The sequence below is a fragment of the Pteropus medius genome, unplaced genomic scaffold (genome assembly GCF_902729225.1).
Source record: "Pteropus medius unplaced genomic scaffold, Ma_sr-lr_union100, whole genome shotgun sequence".
Taxonomy (NCBI): Eukaryota; Metazoa; Chordata; class Mammalia; order Chiroptera; family Pteropodidae; genus Pteropus; species Pteropus medius.
The window spans coordinates 3,724,782-3,749,672 of NW_024347790.1; the positions used below are offsets into that span (position 1 = coordinate 3,724,782).

The following is a 24,891-nucleotide window of genomic DNA, read 5'->3' on the forward strand; positions in this document are numbered from 1 at the left end:
ATTTTTAAATAATAGAGAATTATGAGAGCATTTTAAGCAGGATATTAACATAGTCATGTTTGAATTTTACAAGCATCCCTGCAGGTCCAACTCTCAGACCCAGAGTTAGTGAAGAGGTTGGAGTGTAGTTAAAGAGATATGATCTAAAACAGTGGGCAGAAAGAGCAGAAGACAGTGAGAGGGATATTTAGGATACAAGATCTACCAAAAAAATATTTGGGCAGTTGAGACAGGGAGGAGTTGATGCTCGAGTTTCTTGCTTGAGAAATTAGAAGGACAGGGGTGTCAATAATTGAGTAAAAGAGAATAATCAGAGAAAGGAGATTTTGGAGAAAATATAGCGAGTTAGGATTTGGATGCGCAGATTATCTGAGGAACATGCACCACCGCTTGCTGCCTCACGACCTCACTTTGCAGGTGGTTTAGTCATCGATGATGGGCGTAGGAAGATCCAGAGATGACCTAAACTACAGCCTACTACTCAGAGTGTGGTCCATGTACCCAGGACAGGCATCACCCAGGAACTTTTCAGAAATGCAAAAAATCTCAGATTCAGCCTCATGCATATTGAATCCAAAACTGCATTTTACAGAGATCCTCTCTCAGCGGGTGAAGGCACCTTCATGCAAAGAGAATGCATCCGTATTTCTATTTCTCTTAGGTTGATCTTCTAATTTTCCATACCTACTCTTGTATTTTCTATCTCTGAATGTTCTTTTGTTCTACAATCTGAGAAATTCTTTGTACATATCTTTTACAATTTAAATTGATTTAAATTTTTTAATTTTACTTTTAATTTCAAAAACTCAGAAAAAGACCCTCTCATGTTTTTTCGTGGTTGTAACATCTCCTAACATCTTACTCTAAAAGTATTACAGTTGCTTTTTGAAGTTTTCTTCTGTTTACTGCATGCTCTCTGATTTTTCTAAGTTCTTTTTCTTCTGTTTGCTTGTTTAGATCTCTCTATGCCATGTTAGAGGCTTTCCTCAAATAATTATTGATCCTAGATGTTCATTTAAATTTAAGAATAAGACACTAAAGAGTAAAAGATAAGCTTTGTGTGTACAGATGGCTTTATCATGGAGTGACTGAATGGCAAGCTGGCGATTTCGTTGGGGAACCTCAAATATCAATTATTTTTATTTTTTAATTACAGTTGACATTCAATATTATTTTGTATTAGTTTCAGGTGAACAGCACAGTGGTTTGACATCTATACAATTTAAAAAGTGATCTTCCTGATTAGTCTAGTACCCACTTGGAACTATACGTAGTTATTACAATATTATTAACTATATTCCCTATGCTGTACTTAAAATAATGAACAGAGTACTTGAATAGACATTTCTCCAAAAAGGACATACAGATGGCCAACAGACATATGAAAAGATGCTTGAAGTCACTAATTATCAGAGAAATGCAAATTAAAACCACAATGAGGTATGACCTCACACCTGTCAGAATGGCCATCATCAATAAATTAACAAATAGCAAGTGTTAGAAAGGTTGTGGAGAAAAGGGAACCCTTGTGCACTGTTGGTGGGATTGCAAATTGCTGCAGCCACTATGGAAAACAATTTGGAGGTTTCTCAAAATTAAAACTAGAACTTGGAGAGCATGTCACTACTACATTAATATAATTCCTATAACTGTTATTTTACATGCCAAAGTTTATTTTTCATTCTTACTAGCTTTATCCGAATTCCATTGTTTCATGGTCTTAATAAGCGTTTATTGTAGACATAGAAAATCCTCAACAATGAGGGAAATTCAAGAGAAGTAAAGGTCATGACCTCTGTTAACAATAAAGGCATCTCTACCAATCTAGAGAACTGTAACAAAGCAAGAATATAAAGATGGGTGTGACAACATGGGACAAAATATTTACCAATAAGCTGTTAGAAAAACAGCAGGTACCAAACTGAGGAAGACTATAAAACACGGTGACGCTGTAAGTCGAGGAGGTTCATTTTGGAGAAAGGCGATTAGGTAAAGGTGGGGGCATTGATTAAGGGCCTTAAGTGGCACGATGAAGAATTTTGATTTATTCGGCTCTGTATCTTAAGTGAAATAATCCTATGTGATATTGCAAGTAGGCTCCTGAACTTACCTGCAGGACTGGCTCCGTGCAGGAGGCATGAGAATGAGGATGGAGGGATGAAATGGAGAAATGCTTAGAAGGAATAATGGCAAGATTCTCACAGCCTATATTCTAGCTCCCATCTCATTTTGCAGCTTCAGTCTTGCTTTCATGCTTTTTTTAGTCCCTTTTCATTTTTCACATCAGTTTAAAACAACACTGTAGAATCAATTTGCGTTATTAGTCATTAATGAAAACATTTGTGAGTATAATAATCTCTTTTAACCTTTATAGTATTTAACTCACTCTCTTTTTCAGGGATATATTGTCTAAATGGTACATATGCCAATTTTGTGATTTTCTATAAAATTTCTGGGCAACACAATATTGTTCCAATTGTCTATTCATTTTCCATGAAGCATTACATTAAATAATTACGGAAATTCATGTAAGTTCAAAACTATTCATTTGCTCATTTCATGGGAAGTTCATTACCTCCTAGGAAATTACCAAATCCACTACTGCAATGCACTGATCTTTTTGAATGTAGTGTGGTCTTGATTCAGGGAACATAATCCAGGCATTTGTTCTTTGTGCTCATTACCACAATGATTGCAATTATCCTTGAGCATAATGAAAAAGAGTTATGAGTTAATCATTACCATTTGAATAATTCAAGCTTGGCAGAGATTTTCCTGAGGAGGTAGATTGTTACAAATTATTGAGAATTTGAAGAACTTTTCTGCCTTCTTCAGATTTTTTTCTATGGTTTAATAACCTCTACATAAACAAGGAGAATATAATCAGAAAATTCACATCCAGAGGAATAAATGTAATAGAGGTATAGGGCTTCAGATAAGGAGCATGGGGGCACTAACGGCACATGTTTCTCACATATACACATACACCCCTACTGCCATACACACACACACACACAATCTACATATACTCAATTTTTAGAAAACATAAAATACATACTGCTAGGTCTGATGTCACTGTGGGAAAGGGACTAGCGAAGACGAGGGCACGTAGTAAAGAAACAGACTGCTAGAATCAATGGCTCCAAAAGCCAGTGAGGAAACACAACACAGCTTGCTCTACCTCCGACACCTCTTGGCACCAGGCCATTAGTACTGCTGCTGGATTAATCGAAGCTTGAGTTCCATGAAGGAGTGAAGCAGTGAAGGGAAGGTTATCTTTGGTGGTGCCATAGGTAAACCCTCCTGACATCCTTTTCCAAGGTAACCTAAAAAGAACAAAATAAGTTTTCCACTTGGTGACTCCTAAAATTCCTTGAACAAAGCAATGAAGTCACAAATTTAGACACCATTCATACTATAATGAAAGGAAAATGCCAAATTGAGCTCATACTTTATAAGGTGGGTGACTGTAGAAGTGTAGGTGATAAACAATTGCAATTTATATTGGATCCAAAAAAGGGGAAATGCAGTTTTACAACAATGCTTTTTATGTTTGATGAGAGGAAGAGAGCAAGCGAGGTAAGTGTTTCACCACTGAGGGGAAGGAAGAAAGAAGAGTTTAGGGATACTTGGCACACTGCAGAACTCTGCCTCTCATACTTTTAATTGGAGAGATACAAATAGAAGCAGTACACAGAGGCACCTTTATCTGGGGATGTGAGACTTTGCATCGATGACGTGATTTATGATAGGAGGGGTATTTTAACAAGGCTGATGCCTTACAAAAGGCCATCATTCCCAGGAGATTCATTAATTGAAGTGCCACACAGATCTGTGGGAAGATAGAAAGTGTTGTCACCAAGGGCAGGAAGGATGAGATGACCTCACCTCTCAGCTTTTTCAGTGCCATCATTATTCTAAGATCTATAAAACTCAAAGCCTTGTCCCTTTGTGAGTTGTGTGTGTGTGGCTTGGGCTATATTTATTACAGAAGTACTGCTAAATCAGGCCTTGTAAACATTCCTAGACTATGTTTAGAGCAGGCATAAACAATTCCCAAGGCATTATACACAATTCTAGTATTAAATACTTTCCCTATACATCTAATATACAATTCTTGTTTAGGTTGACTGATAGATTTCAACAAGTCATGAAAGACTATATAATGATTCCGCTATAATAGTCCGCATACATATATTCAAGTCAGATTAACTGGACAATTATATATTAGGTACCCACAATTTGTCAGCATCTCAGAGAGATGCTGAGGAGATACAGCTTCTGTCTTGGAAGGAAAAAGTCTGAGGAGGAGACTGTATTACAAGCCATCATAATGCAAATAAAGTAGTGATCTGAAAGCCAGTTTACAACGATCAGATTCTACAATAAAGACTTAAAGGAGAGTATTAATTTTAATGAAATATTTTAAATTAGAAAACAAATATATTACATTCAATTTGCAAAGTAGGAACAAGAAAATTTAGAATTACTCTAACATAACTTCTATTATTTTATTCCAATCTATTTTCAGATGAATAATTTCAGTTATAACCATATGAAATATACGTATGAAATTGTGTCTCTTCCTCTTGTCTCTTACATGAGCCTAATTGAATGTCACTTACTACCTGGTCTCCCTAACAATAACCGTAAAAAGCTGCACATGGATTTGTATAGAGAGCTACACATAGATACAGAGACACACTCAGAGATAAAGTTCATACCATAAAATTCATCCTAAGTGTATAATAAAGTGTATAATTAAATGATTTTTTTTAGCATATTCAGAGTTGTACCAACATAACCAAAATCTAATTCTAGAAAATTTTCATCACCCCAAAAAGAAATCCTATACCTCTCTTATATCCCTTCTTTTCTCTTCCCCTGGAAATAAACCTTACCTATTCTGGACATTTCATATAAAATGAAATTATATAATGCGTTCTTTTGTGCCTGGCTTCTTTCACTTAGTATAACGTTTTCAAGGTTCATCCATGCTGTAGCATGTATCAGTACTTCATTTCTTTTTATAATAAACTCACTGTATGGATGTGTACATTTTGTTTATTCATTCATCAACTGATAATCATTTCCACTTTTTGGCTATAATAAATTATGCTGCTATAATCATTCGTGTACAAGTTAATGTGTCAACATGTTTTCAATCCTCTTCAGTACATACCTATAAGTCAAATTGTTGGGCCATCTGGTAACTCAACTTTTGAAGAACTGAAGCTGTTTTTCAAAATGACTGCATTATTGTACAATGTTTTATTGATTGATTTTACCATTGTCTTATTGTAGGACATTTTTCTGCTCCTGGTTTTGCTATGTTTAGTATCTTCATTTCTATAACTTTTTGGCATTTTGATCTATATCATTAAGGCAGATTCTCTGTGAGTCTTATTTTTACCATCCTTTTATCTTCAACCTACCTACATCATTTTATTTGAAGTGAGTTTCTTGTAGATAGCATATAATTAAATCATGTTGTTTTATCCACCCTGCCAATCTCTGTATTTTGATTAGTATATTTTGACCAATTATATTTCAGATAGTTATGGATATGGTAGAGCTTGTGTGCTATTTAATCCTTTGTTTTCTGTTGTTTCCTCTGTTTCTCTTTTCTTGCCTTCCTATGGGTTATGTAAACAGTTTTAGGATTCCATCTTGATTTCTTTAGAGCAGTTTTAAGTGCATTTTTTTGCAGTGGTTGCTCTGAGTATTACTCTATCTACCTATCATCAATCAATCAATCTATCAATCTATCTATCTATATGACTTTTCACAGTCCACTGGTATCAGCATTTTACTACTTTAAGTGAAATGAAATCTCACTTCTGGTTAGGTCTTTTTACCTTCCTTTTAAACATTATTGTCTTGAGTATCAGATGATATTATAATTTTTGTTTCGACTATCAAATGTGATCTACAAAATTCATGAGAAGCATAGTTTATTGTATATATCCATATTTCTGCTCTTTCCATTGTTCTTTCTTCCTTCCTGGTACTCCAAGATGCCTTCTCTTATCATTTCATTTCTGCCTGAAGAACTTTCATTAGCCATTCTTTATGGGTAGGTTTGCTAACAACAAATGCTTTTAGTGTTGCTTCAAGTTGAGAATATCATTATTTCCCCTTCATTCTCATTCTTGGAAAGATAGTTTGTACAATATAGAATTTGCAGTGAACAGTTCTTTTCTTTCAGCACTTAAAAAATGTTGTGCCACCTGCTTCTGGCCCCCATAGTTTATGATGAAAAATCTGCTGTCATTCAAATTGTGTTTCCCTCTAGTAATATGTCACTTCTCTCTGGCTGCTTTTAATTTTTTTTTTTTTTTTTAGTTTTCACAGATTTAATTATGACGTGTCTTGCTGTGAATTTCTTTCAGGTTATTGTGTTTGGGGTTCATTCAGCTTCTTTAACCTGAATATTTGTATCTTTTGCTAAATTTGAAATGTGTATATCCATGATTTCTTTGCATGGTCTTTCAGCTCTATTCCTTTTTCTTCTCTACTTTTGGGAGTCCAAATATATGAGTGTTGGCTCCTTTATTATTATCCCACAGGTTACTGAGGTTCATTCCCCCGTTTTCTTTCTTTTCTTACTCAGATTGGGTGAATTCTATTGATTCATTTTCAAGTTCACTGATTCTATCTTGTCATTTCTACTCTACTATTGGACCCATTCAATGAGGGTTTTTTTTGTTGTTATTGTATTTTTCAGATATATAATTGCGTTATTTTTTTTTAAATAAATAGGATATAATGCACATACCATAGTTAATTCTTTTAACTTTTTAAAAAACTCTTTCTGTTAACTCTTTCTCACTCAGCCTACATTTTTGTTTCAAGAGAATTTAAAATTGCTTGTTGAGGCATTTTTATAATGGCTGCTTTTAAAAAAAATTATTTTCAATTACAGTTGATATGTAATATTGTTTTATATCAGTTTCAGGTACACAGTATAGTGCTTAGACATTTATATATTTTATGAAGAACCCCCCACACACCCCCCAATTAGTCTAGTACCCACCTGGTACCTCACATAGATTTTACAATATTATTCCCTATGCTATACTTTACATCCCCTACAATGGCTGCTTTTAAATTCTTGTCAGATAATTCCAACATCTGATTCATCTTGGTAGTGTCACCTTTGACTGTTTTTCTTATTCAAGTTGTGATTTTCTTGGTTCTTGGTGTAACAGGTGATTTTTAGATCGTATCCTAGACATTTTGTCTATTATGTTAGGAGGCTCTGGGGCCTCTTTCAATCTTTTATTTTAGTAGGCAGTCACTCTGTTTATGTTTACTATGCAGGTTCAGGCCTAATTTTTGGTGTGTGATTCCAGTGACAATTAACTTTCAGAGCTTTTGCAATGTTATTTTGGTCTACTTGGTTTGTCTGGTGCTCCCAATGGTCCTTGACAGTGCTGCTTGAGGGGTTCTCCCTAGGCCGGGTCACCTGGTGCCTCTGGGTAGGGGGAAGGGAGTCTCCTGTCCATGGTAATGAAAGGTTTCCTGGATCTGGCACTTTTGTGGTGGGATCCTCCTTGCTGGTGCCCTCCGGCTGCCCAGTATCTCCCAGCAAGTGAGAAGTCTCAGGCCCGGCAGGGAGGCAGACTGCTTCCCCTGGATACTTGTCAGTGGGGATTCCTATACATTGTCCTTGCTGGTGGTATCAGACTCACCCGGTTTTATCAACAGGACTCTAGTTCCATCTGGGGTAGAAACAAGCCATTCTGGACTCCCTTATGTTGCTAAGTTGCGGGTGGGGAAACACTAAGCCTGAGTTCTTCTGTTGGGTGGGAGGTCATAAGATCTATAATTATGTTCCCCTTCCAGTCTTGGGAGACCTTAGCCGGTTTGTTTTCCTCTTTCTACCTGTCAGAGTTCTCTTTCCGATGCCTCTTACATTATTTTATAATCATACTTACCCAAAATTGATCATTATACTTATCAGGGAGGAACAAGGAGAAATGAATCTGCCTTCTTGTCCAGACAAAAAATCAGAATACAATATTTTTAAAATTTTCTATCTGCATGAATTCACCAAAAGCCAAAAGCGCAAGCCCTATCCTAGAATTAGTTTTTAAATCATGTGTTTCAAACTTGAGTAAATTTGGCTATTTCTCTTTGTATGAAGAAATAGTAATAAGACAAATAGTTCTCAGGAAAAATGACTTAATGACACTGTTTTTACTCCACAGTGTGATGATTTTTATGCTGCTTTTATATCAATCCAGTATAGTAATTATATTCACTCATTTAACAAATATTTATTGAGTGTGTACTCTGTGCCAGGTACTGTTTTAGTCACTGGAAAGGTAGCAATAAAAATAAATTTAAAAAACCTTAAATCTCTGCCCTCCTGGAAGTTTACATTCTCTAAAACATGAAATATTTTTTCACTTAAAACCAATTTTAATCATAGAAACTATTCAATTTATTGTTTATTCATCCATATAAGTTTCAAATGGTCCACTCAGCTTATATCTATCTACTACACAAGGAATATTACATTCCACTGGGTATTTTCAATCATGTGTGTGTGTGTGAAATTTAACTGTATTTGTATAAACAACAAAGTGAGCAAAATAACTATTTTAACAAAAATGATACTCATGCTAGATTAAATTTAAAAGGCTGAAATCTGTCAAATGTCTATATGTTTAGCTAAGCATACAAATCTGACTGCAAATATGCAGGTGTTTTGAGACTTTAACCAGACTTTTTCTGTTTTCCTAAAATAAATCATGGCTCAAAGAAGGCATTCTTGGGAAGGTTATTTTATTAACAGAAGCTGATAAGTGAAAATAGAGTGAGAAGGTGAAGAGATCTTGGCTGATGGGGTTCGAAGTTGGAAGACTAGGAGAGAAGCAGTACCATAAAGAGAAATATTGAAGTTGGTCATGAGTGGAACTGATTTTAGAATGGAGGATGATTTGTTTTCAAATATGTTAAATTTGATGCAACAGGAAGATATTCAAATTAAAAATGTCCCAGCATAAAATTCTAGGACTTAAGAAAACTATCAGATCTGGAGCCATCTGGGTGTCACTGGCAAAAAGATAGAAGTTGTAGGAAAGGGTGAGATCTCTGAGAAAAAATGGCTTGGACAATGAAGAGTAGAGAGACCTAAGGACTGAATCTTCAGAAACATAAGAGTTCAGCTCCAAACCTTTGTGCTCCTCTCTCTCGTTATATTCTTTAGATTGTGATCTCATCTGATTATAGACCCAACTTGGCTAAATAAACATCTTCTCTATTTTTACTCATAATGTGAATCTACCCTGATATGAATAAATACAAAGATGGAAACAAAATATAGAGCAAATGCTTAAAGTAAACAAGGAAACCATAGTACACACAAGCAAAGAAATGAGAACCTAGGGCTACAATAAAGAGTTCGATGGGAAAATTAATTTCTATCTAGATTCGTATTGTAAGAAAAATAAGATTTCGGAAGCTTTGAAAATCAAGTATAGTGTAGTTGAGGGAGAGTTGTAAGTGTTGGATGTAGTTGAATATAAGACTCAGAACCTATATTTACTTATGGTAAATATAAAACCAATTTATTTGAGAACTTGGAGAGTAGGAAGCCAAAAAAGTTCTCTGTGCATGCTCATATTTACTGAACAAATAAATTGTAAAATGAATAAACTTACAAATCAAGACAAACAGTGATGTACTTTGGGTCACGGTTGCATAATTTTGAAGAGCATGAGTATCTTAGTGTAAGAAGTTCTTAGAAGTCCTAAAGAGAGAAACAAGAGACAGAGAGACTGGAGAAATAAATTTTTTAAAAACTGAAGTTTTATGGAAATTTAATTTAAAAAATACAGATTGACTAATACAAAAAAAAAACTGAAGTTTTAAAATTTTAGTGGCAAAATGGAGGAATGACAGGAGAGGGGAAAGGGTGCAGATAGGTTGACCGGTGTAAACTCAAATTGAAGAACACGCTTAGAATTCTTACTACCTATTAATAAAATATGCAAAAAGACATTCCCGCATGAAATATTACAGGCAAAACTAGACATCTCGGAGAGTATGAGAAATGAAGAAGGAAGAGACTAGATTAGAGTTGGATCAAAAAAATGCATGTTAAGAAGTGGATATGACAGTTGTACGTAGCTTACTCTGACATTAGAATTTGAGAGGAAGAGAGTTCTAAGACAGAGAGATTCAAAGGATATCTTGAAAAATTACATAATGAGTTCAATGACAGGCTCTGAAAAAAGTGCTGAGACAATATGACCCTCATTGAATTTCAAAGTCCAAAGCTATTCGTAAGTCAGTTTGTAACTAGTGCCCTAAAACAGTTGTAGCTCCAAGCTGAAGACTAAATTATGAAAAGTTAACCTTCTCAAATAACATAAGCAACTCAGGAAAACACACTTTAAATACTTTGTCTATATAAGCTTAAAACTAGATCCTTATTTTGTTATCTTGATTTATTTGGGAACCACTAGACTCTAAATTTTGATTTTAAATTATAAAATTATAATTTAAATAGCAAGAGCAACCAGAGCTATTTTAGTTTGGATGCAGACACAACGGCTGGCCTGCAGCCTGCAACCTGCCATATGGGCGGGAGGTTGGCTGACGTAGATGTTACTTCTTTATTCTGTACTGCGATAACTATGATTAAACCATTTTCACTCATTTTCAGCTTCATTTCTCTAGCCTCAGAAGCCCCCAGTCTAATAACTTCTCCGAACTAGGTTGACATTAGAACAAAAGATAGATTGTGATTTTTGTTAAGAAACCCTACTCATTACCCTCAATTTTTTTTAAAGTGCTGGGTAGTCCCTCAACTTTCACAATTTCAACTACTGGTTTTGTCCTTTTAAAAGGCTCTACCTGTGAGAGGGAGCAAGTTGGCTGGCACGGGGCAGTGCCCACCACACAGGTCTGATTTAATAGCCAGAACACAATGTTCAGAGATGCCTGAATAGAGTCAGCTGACCCCTCAGTAACAGGTGACTCACCACCCTCCCCCCATCATTTGGTTCTATGGCCTACCAATAAAGATTAAGACACAAAAACATTGAATCACTATGTTGTGCACTTGAAACTAATATAATATTGTATGTCAACTATGCTTTAATTAGAAAAAAAATATGAGTGTGATGCCATGGAGGCCAAGGGAAGAAACCATATCAAGAAAGAGGAGTGTTGATCATTGCTGAGAAGTAAGGGAAGATAAGGACTGAGAACCTCAGGCACACAGAGATCTCCGATCATGAGAGTAAATGCTCTTTTTGGTAGCTTGACCAAGGCCAAAGATATAGTGGAGCAGTGGAAGAGTTGGACAAGAGATGCATAAGTGGGGATAATTATAGATAACCTAAGAGATTTGGATGGCTATGAAAGGGAAGAGACAAAACAGGAATATAGGAACTAGGGAGGTTTATACTTGTGGTTGTCATTGCTGTTTTTAATATAAAAGAGATTTGAACATAGAAAACGCTAGGAATGATTGAGATGGTGTTTAAATATTGAAAAGAAAGAACAATAATGTAAGTTTCCTGAGAAAGTGAGAGGAATATTGATCTAAAACGAATTAATAAAAACCTACATGAGATCCCCTTATAAAAGATTATCAAGCGCTGGCACTTTTTCCTATGATAACTACCCATCTCCTCTTCAAATCATTTTCTAATATGATTCATTTTGTTTGTATTAACTCATTTGACTATCACTTATCCATTATTTTGGGGTCCAAAAAAATCTACTAAAAATATGAGGCAAGTTAATAAATAACTTAAAGTTATTTGGCAAGCCATTTAAAAGAGCAAAAGTGATGCAAATAGGAGAATAAAAAATTAGTTGACTGTTAGAAATGGTATAGATTTAATAACGTACACTTCTTTTTAAAAGGAGAGGCTATATTTTCCAAAATACTAAATAAATATATTAAGTCCAGATATCAGAAATTTCCAGGGTAAGTTTTATGCATATTTATTACAAATAACATATAGTGGGCATTCAATAAAATGAGTTTCTAAATTAACTATGCAAGTGTATATGCTAATTAAATGACACGCTGGCAAATTATAAAGTGTGAATTTATGCTTGCTACTGTATATTTTCAATTACGAATTAAGGGCAAGAATCACCACCTGCCCATGAATATACTTGAATTATTTAAAATATTTCACAAACCTATATTCTATCTTCTAGTTTGTAAATGAATGTCTCCACAGAGCTCTCATGTGTTTATAGTTACCGCACTGTAACTCAACGCTTATTTTATGTAACATTGCTTAAGGGGCACAGGATACTATAATTATAGCATAATCATAGTGAAACTCTGAGCATTTTTATTGGTAAAAATCTTTCTGCAGCGATGAGAACCTAGTAAAATATACCAAAGTAATTTCACATTGTTTTATACTAAAATTTATGAGACTTGTAATAAGCTATGTCTTTAAACATTTACACAAAATGTAGATGTTGATAGTTGATACATATATGCACTGGCCTACAGCTGCCCTATATCCATATTTATCAGAGTTTTTCTGAAAAAAAATGGCGGTGGGGAAAACTATTTTTGTGTGTGTGTGCGCACACATAGGTAAAACGAACATGACATACAATTTGCCATTTCCGTTATTTTTATGTGTACAGTTCAGAGGCATTAAGTACATTCACACTGTTGTGCAACTGTCACCACCATCCACCTCCAGCACTTGTTCACCACCAAACAGAAACTCCGCAGCCATTAAAAACTAACACCCACCCTCAAGGCCCCCCAGGCCCTGGTGACCACTAGTCTACCTTCTGTCTTTATGAACTGGATTCTTTTACATACCTCGGGTAAGTGGAATTATACAAAATCTGTCCTGTGTCTGGCTTATTTCACTGAGCATAATGGCTTCAAAGTTCATCCTTGATGCAGCATATGTCAGAATTTCCTCTTAATGGCTGAATAATATTCCATTTAGGTATATACCATATTTTGCATATCCATTTATCTCCTGATGGGCACTTTGGATGTTTCCACTTTTTGGCTATTGTCGATAATACTGTTATGAAAACTGGTGTACAAATATCTGTAAATCTCCACTTTCAGTTGTCTTGGATAATACCCAGAAGTGGAATTACTGGATCATAAGGTAATTCTGTTTCTTTTCATTTGTTTGCAATGCATAGGGATCCAATTTCTCCACATCGAATGACCGTCTTTTAAGAAAACATGAATTAAAATTTTGTGATATAATTTCTTGTCTTATTTCTTTTCATTTCTCCTCCACATCACTTGCTTTTATCACTGAAATCAAAACCATGGGATTTCTGATGCAAGACTTAGTCCAATTAGAAACCCTAATTCCAAGAAGCCTACTGAAAAGGTGATAGAGAAGGTTACAAGTTATAAATTCACAGATCTGTCATAAGGAATGGGGTCAGAGGGCAGAGTTTTCTCCCTAAAATCTTAATGCCACGCTACTTTCCTTAGAACGTGATGGCAAATTCAATTTACAACAAGAAGCTGAGAAGGAAGACAAAAGCTAGCTCTGATAAAAGCAAACTAAAAGGAAGTATGCACAAATGAAGAAGGGACAATGAGTTTTGCCTTTCAAATGGAGGTAGAATTAAAGGTAATATGTACCTATATAGTCCGTGGCTTTCTGTAGCAGAGGTAATCAAGGATTTAGAATGATTTTTTCTGACATTTTCTGCAGACTATTGTATAAAGTGAATAACAATTCTTTGGTTTAAAGTAGTATAAGCATTTGTTTCGATAAAATAAAGGAATGTTTATAGAAGTGAAATTAAGTGAAACATTCAATAGCTGAAACAGGCTAGAATTAGAATCATCATTTTAGAATTCAGAATAATCATCTAACAAAAAGTAAAATGATACAATTCATATAGCAACTTCTTTAATTAACATAAAAATATACGACTTCTCAGGTTCATTATACTATGCCTGTCATGACACTTTATAAAATATTTATGTAGACACTAAATTCTAATATTCCTGAATTTGTTTATATCATATTATAAAGAGAATATTTTACATATATATTTAACAATTTCACATGAAAATATATTCACCTAAAGGATAACAAGAATTTACAAAACGGAATAATATAAATTTAAGGAAACAAACTAGCATTTTGTAATAAATCCAACTTTCTTACTAAAGAGAGATTAAAGTAATTTAGTTGAATTTCATCAAAATCGATTTAAAATAGAATTTCAGAATGACCACCTGGATGTGAAGGAACACTGTAACCATCCTTCAGAGTTACTTTTACATTATTCACATAGGATTTTGATTAGCTTAGCTACTATATGCACGTTGAGACTATTTCCCAGTAGACGATAACGCTGTTTCATCGTTACAGTCTCAGGAAATCCTAGAAAAGAGAGAGAACAATTTATAATACAATCATTTGTAATAATAATTTGCAGAGATAAAAGGATGTAAGAGAACAGTGATCATTTACATTTATAAGTCCCTAAGGTCTCCACGAAGTTCAATTAACAAACGGGAATTTGGAGCCAAAAATATTATATAACAATACATCATGACACAATGTGATATTACTATATATTACATATATTATATGCAGTACACACACGTAACATATACTATCCACAGAACTCAGAAATCTGTTCATTAGTGCACTTTAGGAAAAGCAGTGGCTACCATTACTTCATAGTTGTTTTAATAACAGATTTATGAAAATAGAATTCACATACTATAAAATTCACCTTTATAAAGTGTACAATGGTTTTTAGTGTAGTCACAGAGTTTTGCACACATCTCCACTATTTAGTTCCAGAACATTTTCATCATCACTTCGAAAAGAAAGCTAGCCCACAGCTAACATTATACTCAATGGTAAAAAGCTAAAAAATTTCCTCTAAGATCAGGAACAAGAATGCCCACTCTTCCTATTTTCATTCAACATAATATTGGAAGTCCTAGCTAGAGTAATTAGAGCAAAAAAAAAAAAAGTATCCGAATTGGAAAGGAAGAAGCACAACTATCACTATTTGCAGATGACATGATACTGTATACAAAAACCCCAATGACTTAACCAAAAAACTGTTAGAACTAATAAATTAATTCAGTAAAGTTGCAGATACAAAATCAATATATAAAAGTCTGTTGTGTTTCTATCCACTAATAATGAACTATCAGAGAGAAATTAAGAAAACAATCCCATTTATAAGTACAATTGAAAAGAATAAAATACCTAGGAATAAATTTAAGTATGTTGATGAAAGACCTATATACTGAAAACTATGAGATACTGATTAAAGAAACTGAAGAAGACACAAATAAATATAAATACATTCTGTGCTCATATTGTTAAAATATCCACATTATGCAAAGCAATCTACAGATTCAATGCAATATCTAACAAAATTCCAATGGTTATTTTCACAGAAATAGAGCATACAATCCTAAAAGTCATTAGGAACTACAAAAGACCCCAAAACATAGCAAAAATGATCTTGAGAAAGAAGAACAAAGATGGGGGCATCATACTCTCTGATTTCAAACCATATTACAAAGCTATAGTGATCAAAATGGTATGGTACAAGCATAAAAATAGACTCATTGATCAACAGAACATAACAGAGTGCCCAGAAATAAATCCAAGCATATAAAGCCAATTAATTTATAACAAAGGAGTCAAGAATATAAAATAGACAAAGGACAGTTTCTTCAATTAATGGTGTTGGAAAATCTGACAGACATATGCAAAAGCATGAAACTAGACTATTATCTTAGGTCGTATACAAACATTAACTCAAAATGGATTAAAGAATTGAATACAAGACATGAAACCATGAAACACCTAGAAGAAAACATAGGTGGTAAGCTCACTGACAGAGGTCTTATGGATAATTTTTTGTATCCAACTCCAAAAGGAAAGGCAACAAAAGTAAAATAAACAAGTAGAAATATATCAAACTAAAAAGCTTCTGCATGGCAAAGGAAATCATCAACAAAATGAAAAAGCAATCTACCGAATGGGAGAAAATATTTGCAAATCTGATAAAGAGTTAATATCCGAAATATAAAAGAACTCAATAGTAACAGCAACAACAACAAAACAAGCAATTCAATTAAAATTTGGCAGAGGCTCTGCATAGACATTTTCCCAAAGAAGACATGCAGATGGCCAACAGGTTTATGAAAAGATGCTCAGCATCACTAACCATCAGAGAAGTGCAAAGCCACAATAAGATATTATCTCATACCTGTTAGAATGGCCATTAACAGACAAGAAATAAGTGTTGGTGAGGACATGGAAAAAGGGAACCTCTGTTTATTGTTAATGGGAATGCTAATTAGTTCAGCCACTATAGAAAAAGTATAAAGATTCTTCAAAAATTTAAAAAAATCAAAATACCATATGATCCAGTAATTTTACTTCTGAGTATTTATTCAGTAAAAACAAAAACACTAATTAGAAAAGATGTATGCACTCCCATGTTTGCTATAGCATTATTTACAGTAGCCAAGACATGGAAACAACCACCTAATTATCCATCGATGGATGAATAGATGGATAGATGGATGAACAGATGGATGAATAGATGGATGAATAGATGGATAAAAAAAATGTGAGATACACACACATGCAAACACACACACGTGCACGTGCACACACAATGGACTACAATTCATCCATAAAAAAGAACGGAATATTGCCATTTGCAACAACATGGATGGAGAATGAGGATGCTAAATGAATTAAGTCAGACAAAGACAAACTCCATACGATCTTACCTATATGTGGAATCTAAAAAAAAAAAACAAAGCGAGCAAACAAAAAAAGAGAATAAGCTCATAGATATAGAGAACAGATTGGTGGGGAGAGGCAAAACGGGTGAAGGGGATCCAAAGGTACAAAATTCTAGCTATAAAATAAGTAAGTCACGGAGATGTAATGAACACTATGGTGACTAAGGCTAGTAATACTGTATTCCATATTTGAAAGTTGCTAAGAGAGTAGATCTTGAAAGTCCTCATCACAAGAAAAAAAAAATTTTTGTAATGTACGGTGACAGATGTTAACTAGACTTATTGTGGTGATCATTTTACAATATATTATGTTACACACCTGAAACCAACACAATATTATCTGTCAATTATACCTCAATAAAAAAAAGCTAGTACCCATTAACAGTCACTCCCTATTTCCCCTCCCTGTCCCTCACCCAGTAATCTACTTTCTGTTTCTATGGATTTGCCAATCGTGAATATTTCATATAAATGTAACCACATAATATGCTGCTTTTGATTCTGGGTTCTTTCACTTAGCATGTTTTCAAGGCTCATTTGTTATAGCAAGTACCAATAATTCATTCCTCTAATGGCCAAAGAATATTCTACTGTATGGATATACCACATTTTATTGATCCATTCATCCACAGATAGAAGTTTGGGTTGTTTCTACTTTTTGATTATTATGAACAATGCTGTTCTGAACATTATTATCAGTTTCTGCATGGACATTTGCTTTCGATTCTCTTGAATACACAACTAGGGATGAAATTACTGGTTCATACAGGAACTCTATGTCTAACAGTCAAGGAAATGCCAAACTGGTTTCCAAAGCATCTGTACCATCTGATATTCTCACCAGCAGTATAAAGGAATCCGATTTCTCTATAGCTTTGTCAACACTGTTATTATCTTTTTGTGAAACGGTATCTACTGTGGTTTTAATTTACATTTCCCTCATAACTAATGAGGCTGAACATCTTCTCATGTGCTCATTGGCCATTTGTCTATCTTATTTAGAGAAATGTCTATTCAAGTCTTTTGCCCATTTTTAAATTGGATTATTTTTCTTTTTATTGTTGAGTTGTAAGAGTTCTTTATATATTCTGGATACAAGTTCCTCACAGTCGTTTTTAATATTCTGATTTTACAAACTGACTTTCTCACAGTGGACTTATATTTGCTACATTCTCTATCAAAACAAAATGGCCTACATTTGCCTGAACAAAGTCTTGTAAGGACCAATATAAAAGATTGTCTATGCCTAAGAATGTACATCATAATGTTAGTTACAATGTTAGAAGTTCACATTCAGTATCCTTTGGCATAGCAATTAAATAAAGGAAAAACAAATTAGATAATAAAATAAAGGAAATAATTGAAGAGCATTAAGAATTACAAAATTTCATATACTTCTGAGGATCAGAAGGTAGAGTTGCTTATGATAAAGTCGTCTCATCAACACTTGATTTATACTTACTATAATAACAGTAATTACCATAATAAAACTAAATTTGCAATTGAGTATGATCATAAAACTGCTATTATAAAGATAATATGTCTCAGGCAAGCTTATTAGTTCTCAAAAATAAATTCAAAGTGCCAGAGGTACAAATATATCTACAGATTTTTAGAATATTGCAGGAATGAGCTTTCGCAATATTAACAATAGATCACAGAAGAAGAAAGGTTTGAAAACAAAGCAGATCTGTAAAAATTATATATGTGTGCGTATATTTTATATATAGATAGATATTAGACTCTAAACTAGCTTATGGAAAAAAATTACATAATTTTGTCAAAGGTGACTTTTTAAAAACTTAGGTACATTTAAAAAAATAATAATCCTCAAAAACAAAGAAACATAGAATTAATGAAATCAAGATAGCAGCTTTTTCATTAAGTGCAGGTTAGTAGTCCTCCCTTCCAAAGCCTGCAGTCTCACAAATGCATGCAACTAGTCACAAAGGGAACCAGGGCAAAATGAAAGGAAAAACTCAATGCAAATCCATCATGGCCAGTGCACAGGCAGCTCAAACAATGCCCAGAGTCGACAATGTCAAAAGCATATGTGAAGGACAGTTCTGGCAGAGTGCTGCTCAGTGGCGACGCTAGGGCAGGCCTGACTATACAAATATATCACATATTTTAAAAGAAGGTCAAGCAACGAAAAAAGTTTTCTTGTATGTAGTATGTATATATTTTCAGAGAGCTTTGAAAGTCCTATTTTACCCAACTGCAAATGCTAAATAATAAGAAAAATAATTATGAAGTAAAGGTGAGAGAAGCAAATAAACACTTATGATTTAAGAAAAAAAAAACTGACACTTTTTATATGTCAGATATTTTATAAACATTTTACGTATACTTACATAACTGTCACAACAACCCTATGACTTTGGTGCTGCAATTATCCCCATTTTACAAATGCATAAACTTAAGGCAGATAGTGGTCAGGGTAGAGCTAGGATTCTAACTCAAGTCAGTCTGACTCTGGGGTCCATGCTAAGTTTCAGTATTACGAAGTGCTGACTACTACTTGAAAAACAAGCACTTGGATAAAACTGAGGAATTAGTTGCTATTAGAGAGTAAATCTCTTTTTTTCTCTTTAGTACTATGGAAAGTACCTTTGATTGTTCATTCTAAAAAAGAAGAAAAACTAATCAGGAAAGCAGACTGGGGGTTAAATTCTTGAGTTTAACTCCCAGCTCTTTGTTTTATTATGTTCTCACTCACTGTGTGACATAAGACAAGGAAAGTCTGTGTTTTTCTTAAATAACACTCCCCAGGATATTTGTGACTGAATGAGATCATCAAGAAAAAGGCAGAGTACAAAATAAATCTGGTTGCTGTGACTACGCTCAGAGAATCAATTACCAAGAGGGTAGTCAAATTATATTGGCAGTTGTATTCCTAACATACAAAAGGATATGTTGTAATCTAAAACTTCACCTGTAAATCTGTTATTTAGAATTTAAAACATGATCTATTTAGCACATTACGTGCTTCAAGAATAGTGCTGTATTACTATTACAACAATACTAGATGTAGTGAAGTTTGGCTTTTCTGCATTCATACTCCAGAGTTATCAAAAACACATTTCTCCCTCGTGTAGCCCTTGAAAGCACGTTAAGAAGGTCTGTCTTTCCCGTTCCCATGAGCCAGCTACGGGAAACATACCCATCCCAGCCTAAGACACTCATGGCATCCATACGGGGAGACCACAGGCGCCAAGGAAGTGGGGTGAGGAAGGGGGTAGGCTACTCTAAGAAGCAGAGCCAACATGTCCCATCTCCTAATAGCAATGATCCTTGGATTCCGGGACTGCAGAGTTAGGGCTTTGTCTTTCTTACTCTACCATGGTATCTTCATTTTTGTTCTTGAGATTCCCTACCTCAGGTCCCCTAATCTTTTGTCAGTTCTGGCATCTATGCCCCTGAGTCACCCTTTCTTTCCACTAGGAAAGCTCCTTCCTAGACCACTTCTCCACCTTTTCTTTTCTCCACTTAAACACTGTAAGGAACGACAAAGGCGTACAATGGATACTTCGAAGAGGATAAACCCCTCTCACAAAAATAATAATTAAATTCCTCAGTCTACATAAGTGAAAGACAATCCACGGCATACTTTCACATGATGTAGTGTTAGGTTATCAGACGAGGTCCTCTGGAAGCAAGAAAATACACTGGAGAAAGAGATGCTACTAATGCAGGGATTGGTGAGGAACTGCGGATTTGGTCCCCTGTTCCTGAGGTCACTCTGGACCATTACTGGAGTAGAGGGAGAGGGAGAATTGAGTCTGACAGGAATGGATTGAGGCAGGTTATAAACAAAAGTGGGAAATGTCAAATATTGCACAATTGGGAAAGGCAAAAGGTTTCTTACATCATCTGTCTGACCAAGGGTTTCTTCATAAAATACACATATGAGTCCCTAATGAATTTTGGGACATTTAATAAATGAAAGCTGAGGTCTGCATGTATCCCACATACCAAACTCTGGAGGAAATCCATGGAGATTTGCTATTTCTTTAGGAGTGAAATATCGAAGTTTAAGCATTAACAATTTTTTTATCTTTTCTTCTTGTGATAAACTGGTAAGGGATTTGTAGATATTCTCAATCTGTAAGAAAACATCCAAGAAAACTGATAAAGTGGAATGCAGCTAGATTTGTTAAGATAAGATCATCTATATTGTGACAGTTTAAAAACGACGTATATATAGTTTGCTGTGACACATGATGGCAAAATGCACAGAGCAAAATGTCTCTGTGCCACAAACTGTATCATTGGCTCATCAACGGCAATGTAAACTTTGAGAATGAACAAAACCTTAATGTGGAAAAAGAACAGGACGCTTGCAGTGTATCTGTCATTTTTGATCCCTTAAAAATTAAATCGTAAGAACATAAGCAATAAATGACAATATAACATAAAAGAAATACAGGGAAATACACACAAAAAAACCTGATCGACTAATGAAGTCAATTTTACAAAGTTAACAAGTAGATCATTAAAATGTTTACGATTTATGATCAATTTCATTAAACTGTTTTCTTAAAATGATAAAATATATTCAGTAAATATGATTTCTCAAATACAGACATTCATTTGTCTCTGATAGGATTTATACCATGGGTATATTTTATTAATAATGAGTTAAAATCAGTATAAAAGATAATGTGAGTTCACTTCAAACTTATTCAAAAGCATAAAACTTGCAATATATCAAGCTTATGTTCAAGCATGACATCATGAAGAGTTTATGACTAAAGTATTACTAAAAAGCCTTGCTAAAACATAGATTCCTTTCCCTAAAAGGCGGTTTTATAGTATGTGCTCCAAAGAAAGGCTCCAATATTAAGATATCTGTGCGTAATTTTAGAGAAATTAACCATCTTACACTGCATGTCAAGTTACTCTTTATGGAATAAAAAATACAAAAGGTAAGAATAAAAAGAAAATAAAACATAGAACATTCTTTTTACATGGACTCATATGTAACAAGAAAAAGAAAATATTCTATAGTAAAGAATTACTATATACATGAATATGAATAAATAACATATCTATTCATTCCCAGAACATCTAAAATTATTTTAACATTCTCAAATTTTACATATTAAACATAATTTTATTTAAAATAATTTTCAAATGATTTAGTTCTAAAGCATGCATAGTACCTGCACATCCTCTGCAGTCTGTAACACAGATCCTGTCCCTTCTATGTACCTTCCATAACTGAAAAATTAACATGAATGTTATACAGCATATAATGTATTTGTTAATACTAAATATCTTAAACATTTCCCGAATAAATTAATCTACAAAATTTATCCTTCTGAAATATTCTAGATAATATCGCATAAATATGATTTGTAATAAGATCATTCTATTTAAACTTCTCAGACACTAAACTTGGCATAGTTTTTGAGCTGCATAAATACTATTTTAAATTATGTTTTATTGTAATTTCTTTGTATTAACTGTCATTTTTTAAAATGTTCATCACTAGTTAGTATGCACTTGTTACAACTTTATATCCAAGTACTATTCAGTATTTGCATCCCTGCCACTTTAAACCAAATATTATATAGGTGAAAACAAATTACTGCTCTTTTTATAATGCCAGACCATTTCTTCTCATGGACACGAAAACCCGCTCCCCAGTACCCATGACAAACACAGGCCCACTGAATGTGCATCTGCCTCTTACTGTAACACAGTATGTTTCTACTCTTTTCATACAACAATGAAACCATTGTATAAAAAACTACATTAAAAGTATAAAACACTACCGAAATGCAAGGTATTAGTAATATTTCTTCTCCTAAGATTGTTGAGGCTATTCAACAAATAAGCATTATTTTTTTCCTAATAGGTCAATTTAAAATATAAGAGAAAGTCACACCAGAGAAAAACTTTTTTCAAATTGTTTTCATATATATATATGAAAACATATTTCATAAAATATATAATATATAATATATTTATTCAACCATCTTACACTGATAAAGTGGAATGCAGCTAGTATTCCACTTTATCAGTGTAAGATTCATATATATGAATATATATATTCACATATATATTCACATATATATTTTACATAATATATATGTTTATATTATTTACACTAAAATAGACAATTACAGTATGGCTTCTTTTATACCCTCTTTTTAATTACAAAAGAATTTCAAGGTTTCTTTTCAGTACAAAATTGATGTCTTGTTTTATCAGAATCCGAAAAAGAACCTATTAGACTTGGAAACAGCTGAGTGAAAATTTTTAAGGTCATAGAAAGCAACAAACTCCTTCCCCTGGAAGTACAAGGGCAAAGTCTGATAAAATCAGAATGAGTCTGGTATGAATGTATCAGAGACATAGTGTCTTGTGCAAGACCGTTAGCCTGTAGGTAAGAGAATGCCGGAAGTTTCAAATCGTGCGACTACTTAGCAAGTGAGGTTGAGAGCGGCACTAACAAAGCAGATTCGGGGATTTTCACAAAATTTGCGAGAAAGGCCTAATTTTCCCCTTCTTTACAGGTTTTAAAAAAATTGATCAAAAATATATTAGCATCCAAGAAATAATCCTAAGGTAACCAGCAAAAGAAATTATGATATACCTATGTATGTCAAAAGACTAGAAGAGTTTTTTATGTATTCATATGCAACAATATCCTATTTATATCATGTAATTAAAAAAGGGCACATAATAATGGACACAGTATGTTACCACTTATTTAAAGGAAGGGGTATAAATATATATATATATTTAAATACACCCTCATACATAATACCTCTGGGAGATTATACAGAAACTGAAATGACTGGTTATATGTAGAGAGGGAATCTGAATGGCGAAGAGACAGAAGAGGAAGTTTTACAGTCTTAGTATCTTTTGCATTTTGAATCATGAGAATGTATTATATATTTTAAAAACCAAATCAAATTTAATTGTTCTCTAATGTATGCCAGGTGTTTCAATTTTATATACCGATAATAAAAATTCACTTCTCATACACTGATCATGAAAGTGGACATAAATTTTTGAGGTCAGATGTACCATAAAAAGAACAGTGCTAAAATGTTAGCAATTCACCAGCTATAGAAACCATGCTTCGACCACGGGTAATTAAGCTCCTATGAAGGTCATCAAACAAATGGCATTGTCTTTTTTTGAGCACTTTTGTGGTGCTCAAAATGTTCTGCCAGGAGGAATTATCACTTGCACATGCTGTTGGAACACGAATGCAGACAATTAAGGGCGAAAAAAATCATTCTAGCAGAAACATTTTATAAAATGCTCCTTGTTTTGAGAAGAACTAAAGGAAGAATAGGTATAAAAACTGTGTTATTTTGGATATTAATGACTGTGAACAGAGTCTCTTTAAAACCTACCCTTTTGTAAAGCACATGGATCTTCTGCAAGTGGGCTTGACGATATCTAACAAGAGGGCATATCGCAGCAGTGGCTTTGGTGGCAAAAAGTACTGACTCGTGTCAGCGTCATCCTCAAGAAAATCTTTTAGCATCTGCACAGAGAGGTCACTGTCCTGTTGGTGTTTCCGCTCAATTTCTCCTGCGGTTTCAAGCTTAAAAAGAATGGCTTCTTTTCCAGAACACTGTTTGCTGCTATCAAAGGAAACATTTGGTTCAATTTTCTTTCCTTCAATTGTATTTTCTGCATCTACTGCACGCTTTTGTGTATGTTCACATTCAATTTTGGGGAACTCCATCAGTACCTGGCATTAAGTAAAAATACACAAACTATCAAAAGTTTTTAAAAATAAAAGACAAATTAATAATGTCCAGTCAACATCATACAAAAAAATCTCTTTAGCCTTTATAAAACTGTCATTAAAAAGATAAAAACTGTCGTTTACTTATATTCATATGAGTTATTACAAGTTATTCATCATCCATGTATAGTGTCATCTGACTACAGATGATTTATTTCATGGAGTTACTGCTTTCTGTATTTATTAATAAAAACATTCAACAAAGTAATATGAAGTATGTTGAGTATATGCAAAGCATCGTATTTGGAATACAAGTTTAGAAGGCAACAGTAACATTTACAGAAAATGTGTTTTGGATCAAACTTTGCCATACCCCTTCCTGAAAAAA

At 33.9% G+C, this 24,891-nt stretch overlaps 1 protein-coding gene across 11 annotated transcripts in view; it reads right to left on the minus strand.

Annotated features, from left to right (window-relative positions):
- Positions 1–1,546: 1,546 nt before the first annotated feature.
- Positions 1,547–24,891, minus strand: part of TRDMT1 (tRNA aspartic acid methyltransferase 1) — an 81,751-nt gene continuing 58,406 nt past the window's right edge. For 4 of the 11 annotated variants that reach the window (XM_039877486.1, XM_039877491.1, XM_039877483.1 and 1 more), the window contains exons 8-11: positions 24,163–24,506; positions 21,949–22,006; positions 20,759–20,888; positions 12,310–14,375 (exon numbers count right to left, since the gene is read on the minus strand). In XM_039877486.1, coding sequence (XP_039733420.1) covers positions 14,275–14,375; positions 20,759–20,888; positions 21,949–22,006; positions 24,163–24,506 — 633 coding nt within the window. In that variant the 3' untranslated portion in view covers positions 12,310–14,274. Of the gene's footprint in view, positions 2,300–2,575; positions 2,704–3,703; positions 3,833–9,556; positions 9,761–11,942; positions 14,376–20,758; positions 20,889–21,948; positions 22,007–24,162; positions 24,507–24,891 lie in introns of those variants that run through there. The other 7 variants (XM_039877490.1, XM_039877488.1, XM_039877487.1 and 4 more) reach the window with 5 other exon arrangements.